Here is a 20,903-nt window from a genome sequence, read left to right on the forward strand (position 1 = left end):
TGAAGCCATACAACCTCGAGCATGATGAAAGATCTAGCCTAAAAGAAAACACACACACGTATGAAACAAGCAACAGACCCATCAGTGCCAACATAACCTGCCCCCTAAGTTTTGCGTCTAGTACTGTAGAAGACTCGTACTAGAAGGGAACCACCAGGAACCACTTTAACCTACATCCTACGTATGACCAAAGATCTACCCTGAAAGAAGATTCCCACACCTATGGAATAAGCAGCAAGCACCCTCTTAGCGTTTATAACCTGTTCCTTAAGCCAGAGACTCGAAGGGGCGGAGAACTAGGGGTCCATTCAGGACCGAGTCACTCCAGTTACAGCCACCATCTTATTCAAAATTGTACCCGAACCACCACGGCTCCTCTTATTCCTACATCACCCCAAGAGTGCCTCTAGACATAACACACTTGGAACGTCTCCTCAAGGTATCCCTAACGCGACCATAATCCTAAGAGAACGCCCATCGCGTACGTCGTTCTCATTAATTCCATCGGGAGCAAAAAGACCATGGTTGAGAGTCAGTCGAGCCGATGTGCCGTGGCCAGCAACAAAAAGCAATCGTCGAGGAGTACCGGTTATTTAACGCCGTTGCCTTTATGCCACTTATTGCCCGGTCGTCTCGTTGCACGAGTTTTAACTGTACCCCACCCTCGGGCCGATGTAACAGTACCGTATTCTCGGTCTTACTATGCAGCCCGTGGCTCATTCATTATTCATACGTCGCTGATAGTCGGCTTATAACGTGAGCGTATGCAGTTCGACCGGCTGAAAATTCGAAGGTTGATCCTTTGCCGGATTAACGGATCGCTAGATGTACATTGAACGGAAAGCCCGATGGAATCGCGGCGGTGAAGGTAATCGCCAGGCTTTCCTGCCCAAATCACTTTTTAAACGACTTGTTCGGCCCGGTCGCTTCGATTGAGTCCCTGAATTTATTGCGACGGGGAGGATTGGACGTATCGGTTGGAACGATTTGTTTCACTCGGTGTTTACCGAGCGAGCAAGCGGCACTTGACCCTTGCGAAGCTTTGGACTGATCGATGATGGGTTTATTTCCTGGTCGTTGAGAGGGTAATTGTTTTTAACTAGCACTGCCCAGCGAATAACGCTGCTGTAGTCATCTAGCGCCATCTACCCAACTAGCGCCGCCTAGCCTCAAATGGAACCTGGCTCAGAGGTACAAGAGGACTCACGCCTGCTTTCTAAACAATGGATTGCCAGCAATAAGACATCCACCCGTCAGAATTGGTCAGGAATCGCCTAGTCACTTGAAGCACCTCGATAACCTACCTTACTAAGATCTATCTGGCCCAGCATGATTGCTGTGGTTTGCGTGATGGAATCATAACCATGCCTGCGCCGTTCAGTTATCCTCCTATCACTCCACTTCCAGATAAATGCTCGCAACGGTTGCTCTTCGCGTTTTAATGATACATTATCGGCGACGAATGATAAATGGAAACGATCCCACCGCTGGCGTCCGCATCGTAGCCCATTATGTCGATGGTAGATCTGTTATTATCGAGTGATCGCCCCCGATGCGTTCTCGTAGATCGCTGTTATGCATACAACGTGTATCGCGGCTACAAATTACGTGACAGGAACATATTCGCCGTCGATTAACACGGTATGTTTATTTGTTTACTCATGTTAGGCTAATCGTCGGTTACGGTTATGGGTTCTAACGCGTGGTTCGTAACGCGTCATGTTTATAAACGAGGTACATTGACTTCTGGGCGCAAATTGATCTTGAAGAAGTCGTAGGATCGTACTGTATAGTTATATTTGTAATTAAGGAAACTGTTGCGTTGGGTATTTGAATTTCCCGCGTCGTTCGATGTCTACTTTCCCGCCAATTTTTCGTCAATGCTAAATTGCTCGATGTAGGTAAATTACCGACTGCGAGGACACCGAATTTCTTTCTTCAACTCGAAACAGTACAGGATCTATTATTTCCAGAGAAATTTATAAGTAAGCAGTGGATGATTTTCTTTCACAGCTTTATTCTAGTGCATATTCATCAATAATTTCACGAACTGCATCGTCACTTGTAGACTTGGATACGTGTTTACCTACCGTCGATGGCGTTTCTTTTGCATTCCGCGAGATGTCGGGCGGCCTGGAAAGAACAATAATTTTCATTTTGTGGCGGCCTTGATACAAGTGATCGGACGACATTCCAGAAGTCGCGCTTCAGGCACGCACTGCGATTAAGTATAATGTAGCCGTGAGCACGTTTGTTGGCCCACGAGCGTTTCTTCGGATCTTAATCGATCAGGCGTGAAAATTGATGAATCCAATATTAAAATGTCACGTTCCTCTCTTTAGAAATAATACCCATTTCAGATCTAATAAACAAATGATTACTAGTTCAAGACATTCAGACTAGTCCAGATAAAGAGTAGACATTTTAGGTGGACCCAGGTGGACCTTGTTGGACCTTGCTGGACCTTGCTTTTGCATCATCAATCAAAATTCATTAAATAAAATTCAATTGATGTATTCAGTACTTGCAATAGTCTCTTATTTTCTATAATAGTCTATTATTCTTCTAAAGTAGAAGCTGGCACCCAATTCATTTAGTTTTCCTGAATGAGGCCACTGCACAGTACATTGCACCGCATTAATGTGTTATAATTAGTTATGTGCAGTGACATAACACCGTGCATGTACTTCATAATTTTGCGTGACAGTATTACCCATTCTAAGGTTTCACTCTGTTATCAAAATAGACTAATGAGGACAGATAGTCTAATGCAATACACCTGTTTCCTTATTATGGATGACATCATTACCTTAAGGCACTCAGGTGTATAATCAGGTGGAGCTGATGATTTCACAGCACATCTAGTTATTAATGGTCATGACACTATCTCTGTACTTTGTATTTCCTTTTTCCCCTCATTACAATTACTACATACTATTGGTGTAACATAGTTAATCTATTCATGGCTATATATAATAGCATTGCTGTAATACATCTCACCTTTTTGCTGCATTATTGTCTACATGAATAATAAATGCATCTGGCCTTTTATTGGCAAGACCCATGCATGGTTCGCTGTAGTGTTTTGTATGGGTTCCTTGTATTTGGCTTGATTTCTGAGGTCATCAAGTAACTTGGAAACTTAAGAGAAAACACCTTGGAGTTAGATACCGATGTAGAAGCCAATTGCTTGTGGTATGAAGGTGGTATGGTTACTATATACTATTGATATAACATAGTTAATCTATTCATGGCTATATATAATAGCATTGCTGTAATACATCTCACCTTTCTGCTACATTATTGTCTACATGAATAATAAATGCATCTGGCCTTTTATTGGCAAGACCCATGCATGGTTCGCTGTAGTGTTTTGTATGGGTTCCTTGTCTTTGGCTTGATTTCTGAAGTCATCAAGTAACTTGGAAACTTAAGAGAAAACACCTTGGAGTGGGTACCAATGTAGAGCCCAATTGATTGTGATATGAAGCATTAATAGTGCCCCGATACATTCTAAGTGGATTTTTCAATATATTTCCTTCTTTCACTCTATTATAATTGTTGGACTTGCATGAGGTTTTACTATATTAACCTCAAAAACAGCTTTATTAAAAATAATGTAATTAAACAAAACACGTATTTTCCTGCAACTCAATGTTACCAACCTGAACGCATTACAAAAACTATAATTGAGAGCTACCAACTTGTTGGAAGATTATAATCTAACAAAAATAAGTATAGCCATGACATCAGCTTTAGAAAAAGCTCCTTAGAGATGACTAGCAATGTAGAGCCAAATTGTTTGTGGTATGCAGAATTAATATCGACCCAATGCATTCCATCTGGACATCTCTATAGGTTTCCCTCTTTCACCTCATCATAATAAGCATAGACATGACCTGACACAATACATCAGGCTTCGAATAACCACATTATCATCCACTCAAGGCCGTCCTATGCGCTTCTTGCTTTTCACGTGACGCAACCATGCAATGCATGTCTCCGTTTTATCACAGCGAGATACTCATCCGCACGTTCCCATCCACAGACGCCCGTTAAACCCCACTATTTACGCAACGATATCAATAGCCCGGCCAGGCATTCCACTCTTTTACTTGTTTCTCCGCACACACGTGCACGCTGGAATGCGAATATCATTGTACCAGAAGTCCACCAATCCCTTCTCGTAAATTCAGCGAGCGTATTATGCGGTTGCATTCACCTGATCCCGGCTCGCTGGGAGATCCAGCAATCGAGCGGATAGGCAATTTTAACGCAGCCCAGAAGGAGCCACCTGGCGATCAATAAATATTTCATTGCATATTGCAGTTTACGCGGAGAAAGCAATCGCAAACCCTCATTAGGATACTGGCATAAACATTTCCAAATGGCATTTCCAATGTGTGACCTTTCTCCAGCGCGGGGATTAATCAGCTAATCATTCTGACTTCGCGTCTTTCTGAATTCCTCGAGTAGTGCCTCGTTCGTTGTGTCACTTCTTTGCCGGATTACCGCTGATTCTAATCTCGAGTATTTTCCTCCTATTCGCAGGTCCGCTTGGAAAGCATAGGCGCGGAGGACATAGTCGACGGGAACCCAAGGTTGATACTGGGTTTGATCTGGACCATCATCCTCAGGTTCCAGATCCAGGAGATCGAGATCGACGTAGATGAGGAGAACGATAGCAGCGAGAAGAAGTCGGCTAAAGACGCCCTGTTGCTGTGGTGTCAGAGGAAGACCAATGGGTACCCTGGAGTTAATATACAGGACTTCACTGGTAAACTTCTATTCTAGAAGATTTAGAGAATATAAAAGAATACGTGCGATACATTGATTTTGTTTATCGTAGGGTCCTGGAGAAGCGGTCTGGGCTTCAACGCCCTCATACACGCTCATAGACCAGACCTGGTGGACTGGTCGGAATTGCAACAGAACAAGCACATCGATAATCTCAACTATGCCTTCGATGTCGCCAATTCGGAGCTCGGAATTCCGCGGTTGTTGGACGCGGAGGACGTCGACACAGCGCGACCCGACGAGAAGTCCATCATCACCTACGTCGCCTCTTACTATCACACCTTTGCCAGGATGAAAAACGAAATCAAGAGTGGTAAAAGAATTGCAAACGTATGTAAATCGTACGCTGTCCTTAATTACATTTATTAAGTCAGAGAAATCTTAGTAAAATATTTATCACGGCATCTTCGAACTCGACTAGCTGTTGCACTAGCTACTTTCACTTCCCATTCTTCGTCAAAGAATTCAATTACGAGTTGCTCAATGTCTACAGATTGTGGGGCAAATGATGGACGCTGATAAGATGAAGATCCACTACGAGAAGCTCACGACCGACCTGCTGGAATGGATCAAGATGAAGATTAAAGTCCTGGAGAACAGAAACTTTCCCAACTCTTTGGAAGGTATTCAGCGAGAACTGTTGGCTTTCAAGCAATACAGGACGGTGGAGAAGCCACCGAAGTACAAGGAACGGTCCGAGATCGAAGCTTTGTACTTTCACATAAATACTCAATTAAAGTCCTTGAACCAACCCGCCTTTACGCCCCAAGAGGGTCAATTGGTGCACGACATTGAGAGGAACTGGGTGGAGCTTGAACGAGCCGAGCATCGTCGAGAAGTAGCCCTGAGGACTGAGCTCCTGCGACAAGAGAGGCTCGAACAATTGAACTACAAATTCGAAAGGAAGAGCGTGCTCAGGGAAGGTTATCTGAAGGAGATGATTCAAGTGTTGACAGACCCAAGATACGGTAGCAATTTGGCTCAGGTGGACGCCACGGTGAAGAAACACGAAGCCATCAGCGCAGACATCTTAGCGAGAGAAGAACGCTTTCATGATTTGACGAATATGTCTGAGGAGCTCGTGAGAGAGAACTATCACGGGCTGGAAAGGGTTCGCACCAGGGAACAGGAAGTACTGCAAAGGTGGAAGGAGCTTCTGGCCCTATTGGATCATCACAAGTCCAACCTAGTAGCTCTAAGTTCCCTTACGAGTCTGATGAGAGAGATTGACACCACGTTAGCCTCTATTCAAGAGCTCCAGCTGTACTTCCAGAGCACTGACGTTGGCCCACATCTACTGGGAGTCGAAGATCTCTTGCAGAAGCACAGCTTGCAGGAGCTTCAGGTAACAGCTCTGGGCGAAACCCAGAGAAGACTTGGCAGGCAAGCAGCGCAACATTTAGCACAACCTCAGAGCAAGGAAGTGCCACTTCTGCAACAGAAACTGGAGATGCTGAACCGTGCCTACGACGAACTGGTGGAGTACAGCAAGGAACGCAAAGCTCGTCTCGAAGACGCCAGGAATTTCTTCCACTTCCTCCAAGATCACGAGGACGAGGAGTCCTGGCTGATCGAGAAGCAACGAATCTGCAAGGCTGGAATCTCCGCCAAGGACCTGCGCGCTGTCATCTCCCTCCAGCAGAAGCACAAGGCTCTGCAGGACGAGATGAAGGTACGCAGGCCCAAGTCCGAACAGCTCTGCGACGCTGGCAGGAAGCTGATCGCTGACAATCATCCGTCGTCCCTGGAAATCCAGAACCGCATGGACTCCTTGCAAGAGCACTGGAAAGTCTTGGAGGAACTGGCAGCTCTGAGGAAGAAGCAGCTGGACGACGCCGCTGAAGCTTTTCAATTCTACGCGGATGCCAACGAGGCGGACTCCTGGATGAACGAAAAGATGGCCCTCGTAGCCTCTGAAGATTACGGTGTGGACGAACCGAGTGCCCAAGCACTTTTGCAAAGACACAAAGACTTGGAGGGAGAGTTAAACGCGTACAAAGGCGATGTACAGTCATTGAACATGCAGGCTGAGAAGCTTATCAAGTCTGGAATTTCTACTCTCGAGTTGTCTGCTGATCCAGAGCCTGTTGCGGAACTGGAACAAGAAGAATGGAGTAAGTTGGTTCTTTGTTATACTATTGGGTTGTCCAGAAAGTTCGTGCCAATTTTTAAGAAACATTCAAAGACACGTTTGAATTTTTATATATATTTCTGAATTATATATGTACCATTTCGTTCCACAACTTTTCCAGCTTTTAAGGGGATGTGTACGTGTTATTTGTTTTCAACCATTCCGATACATTCAGACCTATACCACCTACCAAAAATCGGCATGAACTTTCCGGACAAACCAATATTTAACTTACAGAAATTTTAATTGTAGTTCCTATTGATATCGATGTTCTGCTTTACAGGTAAAGAAGTAAGGTTAGTGCCCCAGGAGGAGTGGGTTGATGAAGTCGTAGAAAGGATGGAACCCAGGACAGTCCTCGAGGACGTCCTGGTGCCCCAAGTGAAGAGTCTGTATCCGTTCAGTGGCCAGGGCATGCGCATGGTAAAGGACGAGGTAATGTTTCTGTTGAACAAAACGAACCCAGACTGGTGGAGCGTGAAGAAGGCTGATGGCGACGATGGCTTCGTGCCAGCGAAATACGTACGCGAAATAGAGCCTAAGATGATACGTGTCCCAGTGAAGAAGTCAGAGAAAGTACGAGTAACACAGAGAGTAAAGAAAACGAAGATGGTCAAGCAAATGGTTCCCGTTAGGAGGGTGAAGTCGATAAAGTCTACCGTGAAACCAATCAAAAGGAAAACCGCCAGCGACGGGGACAGTGTCGAGAAACGACAGAAGAAGATCAACGACACATACGGTGAACTGCAGGAGCTTGCTGTGAAGCGACACGCGTTGCTGGAGGACGCCATACGACTTTATGGTTTCTATCGCGAGTGCGACGACTTCGAGAAATGGATCAAAGACAAAGAAAAGATGCTGAGAGTCGACGATCCTCGCGACAACGTCGAGACTGCGAAGAGAAAGTACGAGAAGTTCCTCACTGACTTATCAGCCTCTGGAAAACGAGTCGAAGCCATAGACTCCGCTGTCGAGGAGTTCGTCAGGCAAGGACACAGTCAGTTGGACAAGGTGAAAGCCAGACAGAGGCATATCCATCAGCTGTGGGACCATCTGAACTGGCTGAAAGCGCAGAAGGAGAAGAGCCTGGAGGGAGCTTCGAGCGTGGAGTTGTTCAACAGGACGTGCGACGAAGCCCACGACTGGATGCTGGAGAAGATTACCCAGTTGGACACTGCGGAACTCGGTCCTGACCTGAAAACGGTGCAGGCTCTGCAGAGACGACATCAGCATTTGGAGAGGGAGTTGGCGCCAGTCGAGGAAAAAGTATGACTAGTGTAACTTGAAATTAATTTTGTAGATGGTGAGTCAGAATCATGTAAATTCTTTGTTCTAGGTGAGGAAAGTGAATTTGTTAGCGAACAGCGTGAAGAGTTCCTATCCTCACGAGCTGAACAACGTGAACGCAAGACAGAACGAGATCAAAGAACTGTGGAACCAAGTTCAAACGAAAGCTAAGGAACGTAGATCTAGGTTAGAGGATGCAGTTGGTCAGCAGATTTTCATGAACAGCTCGAAGAACTTGATCAATTGGGCCGCGGACGTGCAGGAAACGATGAAGGTTGAAGAACCTGTCAGGGACGTCGCTACCGCCGAACAACTGAGGAAGCAGCACATGGAACTGGGAGAAGAAATAAGGACACGCGAAGACGAGTAAGCGTTAGAGTCTTCTATTTTACTTGAAACTATTAATCAAAGTCTCGATAGTAAACTCTTTCTCTGTTGTACTACCTCCAGGTTCAGGGAAGTCGAAGAACTTGGAAACCAACTGTTACACCGTAATCCAGCTCTGATCGATGTCAGCGAACGATTAGATAAATTGCATGGTCTGTACCAATCGGTAACTTCCAATTGGATGGCTAAAGAAGCCTGGCTTCAGCAATGCCTGGAACTGCAACAGTTCAATCGCGAGGCTGATCAAATTGAAGCTACCACCAGCTCTCACGAAGCGTTTTTAGACTTCACCGATTTAGGGGAATCTTTGGACGACGTCGAAGCTTTGCTGAAACAACACGAGAAGTTCGACAATACCCTTCACGCGCAGGATGACCGATTGAAAGCTTTCAGCGATACCGCGGATAAACTAATCGCTCAGAACCATTATGATAAAGATTAGTAAGTCGTTTCTTCTAAAAAATATTTCCATATGAAGTCCTGCGATACATGAAACTAATTTAACTATTGTTTGCAGCATTAACGAGAGGAGAAACCAAGTATTGGCACGGCGAATGGCAGTCAAGGACGCAGCCCAGCGTCGTCGAGCCGCTCTAAATGCGTCAGAGCACTACCAACAGTTCTCAGCAGAGGTAGACGACCTGAGAGACTGGTTGGGCGACAAAATGAAGACCGCATCCGACGAGAGTTACCGTGATTTGAACAACCTTGAACGGAAGCTTCAGAAGCACGAGGCATTTGAAAGAGAACTCAGAGCCAACGAAGGGCAACTGAGGGCAGTGAATAAAGCTGGGAAAGCTTTGATATCCGAAGAGAACTATAGGTCGGACGATGTGGGTAGAACTCTGAAAGAACTGAATGATCAGTGGGAGAGATTGGTGGCTCTGTCTTTGGAGAAGGGATGCAGATTGAGACAGGCTGCCTGTCAACATGGCTACAATCGCACGATGGAGGATGCTAGGTTGAAGTTGGAGGAAATAGAGAACTGCTTGCAGAGCAAGCAGGTAGGAGTGGACTTGAGGAGTTGCAAGGAGTTACTGAAGAAGCATCAGACCCTTGAAAGCGATATGTGTCAGTGGGAGCAGAAGGTGAATGACCTCGTTGCTATGGGTGAAGAGATGGCTCACGAAGGGCACTTCGATGCTGCGAATGTTTTGAAAACCGGCCAAGCCACGCAAAGAAAGTTCCGCAGCTTAAAGGAGCCTGCTAAAAGAAGGCGAGAAGCGTTGGAAGAAAGTTTACGCTTTCATAAGTTCGGTTTCGAGCTGGATGCTGAATTGCAATGGATAAAAGATCACCTTCCTCAAGCGTCTTCAACTACTCTTGGACAGAATCTGCATCAAGCTCAAACCTTGCATAAGAAGCACAAGAAACTCGAGGCGGAGATTGCTGGTCACCAACCCATGATTGACAAAACTTCAGCTTCTGGGCAGACTTTGATCGATCAGGGCCACCCAGAGAAGAAGAAGGTAATAGATAATCATAGAAATAGTATGTTCGAATATTTTCAGAGGATATATACAATTACACATAACCTCAAATATGCCATCCTTGCCATCCCTACATTGTCGTACAAAGAATTTGAAATAAAAGATCATAATTTTTGCACAGTTTGGACTATTACAACAATATTGGGTCTGCAGAGGTAAGGTTAGCACAGATGCATGAATGGTGTTGTTTTATTTAAAGAAAATAACATTGTGATTATACTCCAATACTTATCAGCAAAGATGTTCGATACAAATTTTTTTATATAGATTCAAATACTTCAAAGCAATAAAATAGTTTGTCTTCATAAATCGCAAAATGCTTACAATTGACAAATTTTTATATAGTCAGTTTAAATGAAGAATATATAACGCATGCATGTGCTTGTCTTCCATGATTTATTCCAGAAGCATAAATGTATTTTCATTTTATTAACTGTAGAGATCTGTTTCTTTAATTTGTTTACAAGTTTTATTTCATAAAACTAATAATACGTTTTTGATTTATCTTTGCTCCGTTTAATACAATTAAATTACGAAGCCTCGTTTCTGCACAGATACGAGAGCTGTGCGACGAGCTCGATGAAGCTTGGAGAGATTTGCAAGAGAAAGCTGGAGAACGAAGCAAAGCATTGGACTTGTCTCTAAAAGCACAAGAGTTCTTCTTCGAAGCAGGGGAAGTTGAAAGTTGGCTGAACGAAAAGAACGATGTTCTTAGCTCCACTGATTATGGTAGAGATCGGGATGCCGCCACTAAACTTTTGACAAAGCACAAGGTACATTCAGCTTAACAGTATCAATGTACAATTTCTTTCATCGGGTTTAACCAAGTATCAGTGATGAATACAGATATTTAATGTTTCAGGCTGTCGAATTAGAATTAGACACTTACAATGGCATCGTAACAGAAATGGGACACACGGCTAGCAGTATGATCAATGCTAAACACCCTGATAGCAAAGCAATAGCGAACAAGCAACAAGCGATCGCTCAACAAATGCGCGCGTTGCAAAGACTGGCCACTGTGAGGCAGCAACGTTTGATGGAGAGTATGTACCGCCACGAATACTTCTTGGAAAGTAGAGAATTAGAGCAATGGATGAAGGAGCAAGAACAGGCTGCTGGGTCGGAAGATTACGGCCAAGACTACGAACACTTGCTAATACTGCAAGCAAAGTTCAACGACTTTAAGCATAGAATAGAGGCTGGGTCAGAGAGATTCAATCAGTGCGAGGAGTTAGCAAGGAAGTTGATCGCCAATGAGAGTCCATACATTCAGGATATCGAGAAACGCCAAGAACAATTAAGGTAAGATGCAATCACGCACACAATGTAGAATTGATACTTTGACTCAAGATTCTTCAAACTTCTTTACTAAATGCATGTTCAACTTTTTGAACCAATTTCTGAACTTAGCTATGGTATTGGTATTTTTGATTCGGTAGTAAATTGTTACTCTAGTTGTTAATGTAGTTTCATTTAATGGACAATGGTAAATGGATAGTAGAAGCGTACGTACGCAAAATACTGATTAATCGAATGGCGAATGATTTCCAAACGTAATGTTCTTTGGTGTCGGGTTACTAAATCTTTTTGTACATATATTTAACACAGACCAGACGACGACGACCCTGTAAGTCAAGTACGGAAACAGCATGCTGCTATGAAGTGAGTATATAATGGAGGATTTTAAATATGCTTGACTTGTACGTGATTGCTTAGATAATATATTATGGTGGAGTTTTCTAAAAAAAGATATTTATTAATTCAGTGTATTACCAGTAACGTTCTATGCATCCTTTCATTAGGGAGTCTTGGCAACACCTTCTCGGGCTTATCAGAAATCGTGAGCAGAGGTTGCAAGCAGCTGGGGAAATTCATAGATTCCACCGTGACGTCGCCGAAGCACTATCGCGCATACAAGAAAAGGAAGCAGCTCTGCCAGAAGACCTGGGTCGCGATCTAAATTCCGTCCTAGCACTGATCAGACGCCACGAAGGCTTCGAAAATGATCTGGTCGCGTTAGAGGCACAACTTCAAGTTCTGGTCGAAGACGCGTCACGATTACAGGCTCACTATCCAGGAAACAACGCAGTGCACATCGATCAACAGCAACAAATTGTCGTTGCTCATTGGGAGGAACTGAAGGAGAGGTCCGCTCACAGAAGGGACCAGTTGCAAGCAAGTTGCGACTTGCAGCGATTTTTGACCCAGGTCCGAGATTTAATGAATTGGGCGGCTGGACTCCGCGCTACCATGTCGACAGAGGACAAAGTGAGAGACGCGGCGAGTGCACAGATCTTAAAAGCTGAGCATGAAGCTCTGAAAGGTGAGATCGAGGCTAGGGAAGACAGTTTTAGTTCAGTTCTCGACCTGGGCGAGGCCATGGTTCAGACTGGTCATTACGCTGCCTTGGAGGTAGAAGAGAAGTGCAATCAGTTGCTCGACGAGAGACAGAAACTCCACACAGCCTGGCAGAAGAAGAAGGTCCACCTCGATCAGCTGATAGACCTACATTTCTTCCTGCGTGACGCCAAGCAACTGGACAATTTGTCAACGACTCAAGAAGCTGCCCTCAGCGGCGACAACTTCGGAGACTCCGTCGAAGAGGTGGACGCACAAGTCAAGAAACACAACGAATTCGAGAAGCTACTGGTAACTCAGGAAGAGAAGCTGATAGCCCTGCAAGAACACGGAGACAAACTCCTCGCGCAAAACCACTTCGATTCGCCCACGATAGCGAGAAGATTGAGCGAAGTCGTACAGAGACGAGCCAGAATTCGAAATTTGTGCGAAGCGCGGCGAAACCGGCTGGAGGCAGGTTTGTTGCACGCACAGTTCGTCAGGGATGTCGCAGAGGCAGAGTCCTGGATCGGCGAGAAGCAAAAGAAGCTCGAGGCGGAAGCATCGAAGGGCGAGGTGTCCAGTTTGGAGGACAAGATCAAGAAGTTGCAAAAGCACCAAGCGTTCCAAGCAGAATTGGCGGCCAACCAAAGCAGAATCGAGGAGATCAAGGCCAAAGGCGAAACGCTACTCGCCCAGAAACACCCAGCAAGCGCAGAGATTCGTCAGCAATTGGAGAGTCTGCATTCTTCCTGGAGGAAATTGTTGCTGGAATCTGGAAATCGAGGCAGAGGCCTAGAAGAGGCACAAGACATTCTTGAATTTAACAACCAAGTAGAGAAGATCGAGGCATGGATACGAGATAAGGAAATGATGGTGCAAGCAGCCGATACTGGAAAGGATTACGAGCACTGCTTGAGTCTTCAAAGGAAGCTCGACGACGTGGACAGCGACATGAGGGTGGACGACTCGAGAATAAAAACGATTAACGCTTTGGCGGACAAACTTATCAAACAGGGCAGGGATAACGAGTCCAAAGCTATTCAGCAGCGTCGCGACAACTTTAACAATAAGTGGAAGGGCCTGCAAGGGGCGTTGAGTGCTTACAGAGAAATGTTGGCAGGGGCACTGGAGATCCACTTGTTCAACAGGGACATCGATGACACGAGCCAGAGAGTCATCGAAAAGTCTGTAGCCATGAACACGTCGGACGTGGGTAAGGATCTACCTGCCGTTGAACACCTGCAGAGAAAGCAGGAGGCCATGGAACGTGATATGACAGCCATAGAAGGAAAGCTGAAGGAGCACAACGCAGATGCCAGAGACTTGTCCCTGAAGTACCCAGACAAAGCACCTCAAATCAATGGTATACTGTCCGAATTGCAGTCCAACTGGGACGATCTGCAACGTCTTACTCAGCATCGTCGCGAGGCGTTGAACCAAGCTTATACTCTGCACAAGTTCCAAGCGGATCTCCATGAACTGGAGCTGTGGGTGGCGGATACCATCAAACGCATGGACGAGTCCGAGCCTCCAGCGACGATATCCGAAGCTGAGTCTCTGTTGGAGCTCCACCAAGAGCGGAAAGCAGAGATCGATGGCAGACAAGACACGTTTAAGGCCTTGAAAGAGCACGGCCAGAAGCTGCTCTCCATCAACGAAGACGTAAAGGGCAATCTTCAACACCTGGAGGAGTTCAGACAGGGCTTGATCAATGCTTGGGAGAGTCGAAGGCAGAAGTTGACGCAAGCACATCAATTGCAATTATTCAAGGAACAGGTAGGTGTTTAAATAGCCACTCCTAACGCAATCATAACTTATTTTTTCTATTTTTCTATTTCAGGCTGACCAAGCTGATAGCTGGCTGGCAACGAAGGAAGCATTCCTCAACAATGACGACCTCGGCGAGTCCTTGTCCGGCGTCGAGGCGCTGCTACGTAAGCACGAAGAGTTTGAAAAGATGCTGGTGTCACAATTGGGTCGAATCGAGGAGCTGGAGAAGTTTGCTAACGATATCTTGTCCGAGGAGCACGCGGATGCAAATATTATAAGGCAGAGACTAGTGACTGTCTGTGCCCGAAGGGATAAATTGCAGAACAGCGCAAGAGCGAGGAGGAAAAAATTGTTGGAGAGCCATCATCTGCATCAATTCCTTCGAAACATATACGAGGTCGAAGGCTGGTTGCACCAGAAACAACAGGTGGCCAGCGACGAGAACTATAGGGATTCGTCGAATTTGCAGAGCAAGATCCAGAAGCACGCTGCCTTTGAGAGCGAACTGATGGCTAATAAAGGAAGAGTAGCTGCAGTGGTCAACGAAGGTAACCTGTACTAATCTAACCTATGTTCTATAAATTGCTTTTTATTTTCATCGTGACAAGACACTGACTCCTACTGTTTTTTATCAGGCGAGGCACTGATCGAAGAGAACCATTACGCTTCGGACAGCATACAAGAACGCTTGGAAGAACTGGAAGGAGAATGGCGTCTACTGCAAGAAACCAGCGAGTTGAAGAAGAACAGGTTGAACGATGCCTACCAAGCTCTGTTATTTGGCCGCACTTTGGACGAATTCGAGACGTGGATGGACGAAGTCGAGACCCAGTTGCAGTCGGAGGACCACGGAAAGGACCTGTCCAGCGTCGCCAATTTACTGAAGAGACACACCAACTTAGAAAACGACGTTCTAGGGCACAACGAAGCTTGCGAGTCTATCAAGGACACGGCAACCAGTTTCCAGAAGTCGCATCATTTCATGTGCGACGAGATACAAGACAGAGCACTGGTCACCATAAATAGGTACCATAGCTTGCAAGAACCGATGCAGATAAGGAGGGACAACTTAGAAGACGCGAAGCTGCTGCACCAGTTCGCAAGGGACGTCGAGGATGAGATGCACTGGTTGTCAGAGAAAGAACCTTTGGCTGCCAGTAACGACCTGGGCAGTTCGTTGACGACTGTACAGCGATTGCAGAAGAAACATCAATCTCTGGAGGCTGAGCTGATATCCAGAGAGCCTGTGGTGTCGTCTTTAGCCAGCAGAGCCACGGTCATGGTGAGAAGCGGGCACTTCGCGTCGGAGAAGATCGAGAAACTGTCGCAGGAACTGCAAGAAAAGCTCTCGCATCTCAGAGACTTGGCAAGTGTGAGGAAATTGCGGTTGCTCGATGCTGTCGAGTCGCAGATGTTCTACGCTGAGGCAGCCGAGATTGAACAATGGATAAAGGAGAAGCATCCACAGTCTACTTCCACGGATTACGGAAAGGACGAGGACTCTGTTCAGTCCTTGCTGAAGAAGTTGGAAGAGATGGAACGCGATTTGCTTGGTTTCGAAAACACCATTGCAAATCTGAGGAAGCTGTCACATGGACTGACGGAAAGGCACCATTTCGACAGCAAGAACATCACGCATAAGCAAGCAGAGATCGAGCAGAAGTTCAAGGAGCTGCAGAAGCTAAAAGACTACAGATTCCAACGGCTGCGAGAGAGCGAGAAGTTCTTCAAGTTCGTCAGACAGGCAGACGAGGTGATCGAGTGGATCGGAGACCAAACGACAGTGGCTGCCTCTGAAGACTACGGACGCGACGTGGAACACGTCGAGCTTCTAATCCAGACTTTCGACAACTTCCTAGCTGGCTTGACAACTAGCGAAAGCCGCGTGTCGGCAGTCCTTGACGAGGGACAGAAGCTGATAGCGGAGAACAATCCTGAAAAGAACAAGATACTAATGAAAATCGAGGAAACGAAGCAACAGTGGGAGGATCTGAAAGAATTGGCTCACGCGCGACAAGACGCACTGGCAGGTGCGAAACAGGTTCACATGTTCGATAGGACTGCCGACGAGACCATCTCGTGGATTCAGGAGAAAGAAACTGCTCTCAGTTCCGACGGCTACGGTCACGACTTGGAGACTATTCAAGCTCTGGTGAGGAAGCACCAAGGATTCGAAACTGATCTGGATGCTGTGAAAGAACAGGTCGAGTTGCTGATGGACGAAGCCTCCAGGTTGATCGAGCTGTTCCCAGACGCTCGCATACACATAGACGTGAAGCACCAAGAAGCTGAGGCAGCCTGGAACGAGCTCCTAGAGAAGGCTGCTCAGAGACGAAGCAAGCTATCGCAAGCAGAGCAATTGCAGTCCTATCTAGGCGAATACAGAGACTTGATGTCCTGGATAAACGAAATGGTAGCCAAGGTAACGGCCCCAGAATTGGCTCGCGACGTGCCTGGCGCGGAAGCGCTGATATCCAGACACGACGAGTACAAAGCAGAGATCGAGACACGCAACGAGGCCTTCGACAAGTTCTACAAGATCGGTCAGGAGCTGATAGAGCAGGGCCACTTCTTGTCGAAGGAGATAGAGGACAAGGTATCCGTGTTACGTTACAGACAGCAGTTCCTCAAGGACACTTGGGAGCAAAGAAGGCACATATACGAGCAGAACCTAGACACGCAGTTGTTCAAGCGAGAAGCAGAGACTTTAGAGAACTGGATCGTCAGTAGGGAGCCTATGTTGCACGATGGGAAGTTTGGCGAGAGCATCCCGCAGGTGGAGGAGCTGATAAGGAAGCACGAGGACTTTGAGAAGACCATCGAAGCGCAAGAGGAGAGGTTCAGCGCCCTCAGACGTATAACTATGTTGGAAGAAGCTTTCAGGGAGCAGCAGCAGGCAGAGATGGCTGCCAGGCAGGCTGAGAAGGAAAGGGTGGAGCGTGCTCGCCTTGAAGAACGAAAGCGCAAGGAGGTGCAAAGGATAACCGAAGAGAGGAAGCGCGAAGAGGAACGAAGACGACTCCTGGACAGCCCCCATCGCAGCGTTCACGATGAAGTCAATGGCACAACCGAGGAACACGAGTCCATCAACAAGTTGTCGCCCCTGAAGACCTCTACCACGTCTGAAAGCATGGACTCGACTCCAACTCAAAAACCACACGGCATATCCCATGTGTTTGGCGAGAAATTGAGAAGAACGACGCCAGACATCAAGAGAGCTGAGAGCATGAAGGTAGATACGAAGAAACCGAAGAGGACGCCCAGCTTCACGACCAGAAGGAGGACTCAGAGCTTCAGGAAGCTACAGCGAATGGAAAATATGGACGCGCTCCCTCCAGTAGAAATTCAAGGGTTGCTCGAGAGGAAACACGAGTTGCAAAGTGCTGGAAAAAAGGCAGCCGTGCGTTCGTGGAAGCAGTACTACACGGTACTCTGCGGGCAACTGTTGTGCTTCTTTAAAGATATCGAGGACTTCTCGCTGAGCAAAGCAGCCACCGCGCCCATCACCATTTTCAACGCCATATGCGAGAAAGCTGACGACTACACGAAGAAGAAGAACGTGTTCAGGTTGAAGTGTACAGACGGATCAGAGTTCCTGTTCCTCGCACCGAGTCAACAAGAGATGGAAGACTGGGTGAACAAGATATCGTTCCACGCCAAGCTGCCTCCCAGCCTGCAACTTCTGAGCTACGACGAGTCGCAGAAAGAGGGCCTGCAGAGGCTGCAAAACGTGTCCGTGGAGCACGCGGATGACAACGCGTCGACTGGTAGTAGCCACGCGTCGACGCCTGAGCTGGAAAGGAAGAACTCTGTGATCAGACGAGACGTTCCCAATTCCTCCAGCAGCGTTCAGATCGAGTTTCTTCAGATGCACAGGCAGAACCAACAGAGACGCGATCCACAGAACAACGCAGAGTTCGTAGTTAATCAGAGACCAGAGATGCATCAAACGCAAACAGAGTTTTTGCAAATGCATAGACAGCAACAGTTGATGGCGCAGCAGCAACAGTTGATGCAGCAGGAACAGTTGGCGAGTCAGAGGGAGCAGTATCAACATAATTCAGGAGAAAAGCCACCGATACCACCTAGAGGAGCACCGCCACCTGTTCCTATGCGTTCACCGAGTTCGGAAGCTTTACCCCAGTACAGACGTGAAGGTATTTAATTTATAACAGTCAACGTTTCGGTGGGGTATTCGAAGTAGTAATGCACGCATAATTTCACAGATGTTGAACATGTGCAAGGAAGACCTGCCTTCTACCAACAACGTAGTCAGACATTGAACCATAACGGGTCTAGTCAGTACTCGACTACTCCCACATGGCATAGACAAAGTAGCGGGGACTTAAACTCTCAACAAGGTATTATAAACATTTTTAGAAGAGCGCTTTGAGCATTGTATGGATGCATAGACGACCCTCCCTCCATCGAGCAATAAACATTCGTCATTATTTTATAGAATTAGCACCTCCCTTGCCATTGAGTGCCCCTCCACCAATCAGAATGGCTCAGTGGAATGCTTCTCATGATCCTGGTTAGTCATTGTCATTTATTAGTCAAGTTTTTCTTGTTCAACATTCTTGCATGCTGCAGTTTAACATCCCAACACATTCATCTGTCTTCTCTTGCTTTTCCTGGCCTGCATTTTTTATTTTTAAGAACTCAAAAATATGTCCTATACTCTTTTTTTCATCTATATGCCTCGAGAAAGTTTGACGGTAACATGAAACTAGCTTTAACAATAACGATAAATAAAAAGCACTGTTTTCTGTTACAGCCTATGGAAATGTCTCAGTGAACACTAGACAGGTAATTATACTTTCAAAGCTTAGCTACCAGAGCACTCATTCTCTGTACATGGTTCAACATGATGGGATGTGAGGTTCAAATATAACATAGACAATTGAACTTTTTACAACAATATATTTCTTCATAAATTACACATTCATAATTTGAGTATAATACCTATAATTGTCACATTTATGTTGTAGGGTTTGCAGCAAAATAATTCCTTCACAGGTCGGCCAGTGTCTCTGCCACCGTACGTGGCGCCACCCGCCGTGCCTCAGAACACTCAAAACATAACAGTGGTTGACGGCAGGAGACCCAGCGAAAGTGGATCAGAAAGCGAACACAGCATGGGTAGCAATCGCAAGGACCGTGATTACAAACGGAGTTCTGTTTTGAGCAATCTGTTTGGTAGACGCAAGAAACCTCAATCGTAACATGGAACAATGTAGCAAACGATAAATAGTTCCTCTGAAAACGTTAGGAAAAGACATGTACATGCTATCTTTGCTGCACGATACATTAACATCCCTTGTAAATTATTTTTATGTACTATACAAATTTTACTCGAAGTATAAATTTACTTTATTATTCGCGTTGTTTGATAACGTGGAACACGTCGAGTTCGCCACGCAAGAAAAGACTATGGACAACTTGAACGAACAGAGTACTTGATTCTAATAGTTTAAGAATCCGCGAGAGTCGGTGACTCTTTGCAATCGAATACAGTTATTTAGTTCTGCATTATGCTATCCAAATTAACGATAAATTAATATATTGGTCACTCGCTTCTCTTTTATTTTTATAAATCAAACATTAAGATTGGGAAATACTTTCGATGCGTGATGATAACTTCTAAGAAGTTTTGTAACATGTTCAACGCAAGTATTGTACTCACTGAAATTTATAGAGATAGATCTATAATATAAATAATAATGATTTGATGGAGATTCTTACAGGAAAGTCCTAAATTTTAAACAATCATTGTGTAAAGTTTGATTCTTCTGTACGAAATGATCCATTATGCAATATACAGTTTTCATAATAACGGAGAAGTAACACAAAAAATTATAAGATAAAGAAAATTGTTGATTTAGTGTTATTATGATTGTTAAGTCATTTGATGAATTTTTTTGGATACATCATGAGTATCATGATATAAGAAAGAATCACTCCTGACACGCGACGATTGTTACTGAAATTATTTAAAGTGTACCTGACTTTAAGAGGAACGTTGAAATATATGATGGAGACGACATGCAAGCGCGTGTGCAACGTAAGGTTTAAGTTGTAGATGTCATAATATATGTTGCAAATATTATATATTTGAAAATGTCTGTCCGGGACCAATAATCTTAACGTATTAAAGTACCAGAGATATGTACACATATCATATTTTCTTCAAGGCACACGAGAAAATGATATATACTTGAAATTTAACAATCGTTCTTTTTTTTTATAACGAAATAATATTACGATGTGTAAAGTGTATTTAATACCGCATAAAAAATATAACTATTATATAAGCTTATCAATGCTATTCTGTAGTTAGATAGTGCATCTCCTTTTTGCGCTAAGGAGTCGACAAGAAGAGCTATACAGAAAAAGTAAATAAATAAAGATTCGATTAATTATAGAGATTCACTTCAGACTTTCATTGAACCTCTTGCATTTGACAATTTATCGGTATTTTATGTTACCTCCTGACCTTGTCCGCATATAATAATGTTCTCCTGATAACAAAACGTAAAATCTGGTAAGTATTACGTACGTACTAGTTATTATTCGTGCCACTTGTTCGCATATCATGTGCTCCTGATACCCAAATGTAAGATCGGCCAGAATTTCAATACTTACCAAAAGGGGGCCCCTTGAATTAGGTAACCTATACTTCCAGATATGTCGGGACG

At 45.2% G+C, this 20,903-nt stretch overlaps 1 protein-coding gene across 4 annotated transcripts in view; it reads left to right on the forward strand.

Annotated features, from left to right (window-relative positions):
• The window catches only part of LOC128880555 (spectrin alpha chain), a 60,288-nt gene extending 39,651 nt beyond the window's left edge, over positions 1–20,637 (forward strand). For 2 of the 4 annotated variants that reach the window (XM_054130798.1, XM_054130795.1), the window contains exons 4-20: positions 4,552–4,777; positions 4,850–5,127; positions 5,291–6,911; positions 7,212–8,194; positions 8,265–8,581; positions 8,666–9,043; positions 9,120–10,071; positions 10,647–10,865; positions 10,955–11,397; positions 11,704–11,757; positions 11,898–14,211; positions 14,276–14,753; positions 14,841–18,362; positions 18,432–18,566; positions 18,665–18,739; positions 18,983–19,014; positions 19,197–20,637. In XM_054130798.1, the coding sequence (XP_053986773.1) occupies positions 4,552–4,777; positions 4,850–5,127; positions 5,291–6,911; positions 7,212–8,194; positions 8,265–8,581; positions 8,666–9,043; positions 9,120–10,071; positions 10,647–10,865; positions 10,955–11,397; positions 11,704–11,757; positions 11,898–14,211; positions 14,276–14,753; positions 14,841–18,362; positions 18,432–18,566; positions 18,665–18,739; positions 18,983–19,014; positions 19,197–19,430 (12,261 nt within the window). In that variant the 3' untranslated portion in view covers positions 19,431–20,637. The remainder of the gene's footprint in view (positions 1–4,551; positions 4,778–4,849; positions 5,128–5,290; positions 6,912–7,211; positions 8,195–8,264; positions 8,582–8,665; positions 9,044–9,119; positions 10,072–10,646; positions 10,866–10,954; positions 11,398–11,703; positions 11,758–11,897; positions 14,212–14,275; positions 14,754–14,840; positions 18,363–18,431; positions 18,567–18,664; positions 18,740–18,982; positions 19,015–19,196) is intronic. The other 2 variants (XM_054130796.1, XM_054130797.1) reach the window with 2 other exon arrangements.
• Positions 20,638–20,903: the final 266 nt, after the last annotated feature.

Source organism: Hylaeus volcanicus, chromosome 7, assembly GCF_026283585.1.
Source record: "Hylaeus volcanicus isolate JK05 chromosome 7, UHH_iyHylVolc1.0_haploid, whole genome shotgun sequence".
In the NCBI taxonomy this organism is placed as follows: Eukaryota; Metazoa; Arthropoda; class Insecta; order Hymenoptera; family Colletidae; genus Hylaeus; species Hylaeus volcanicus.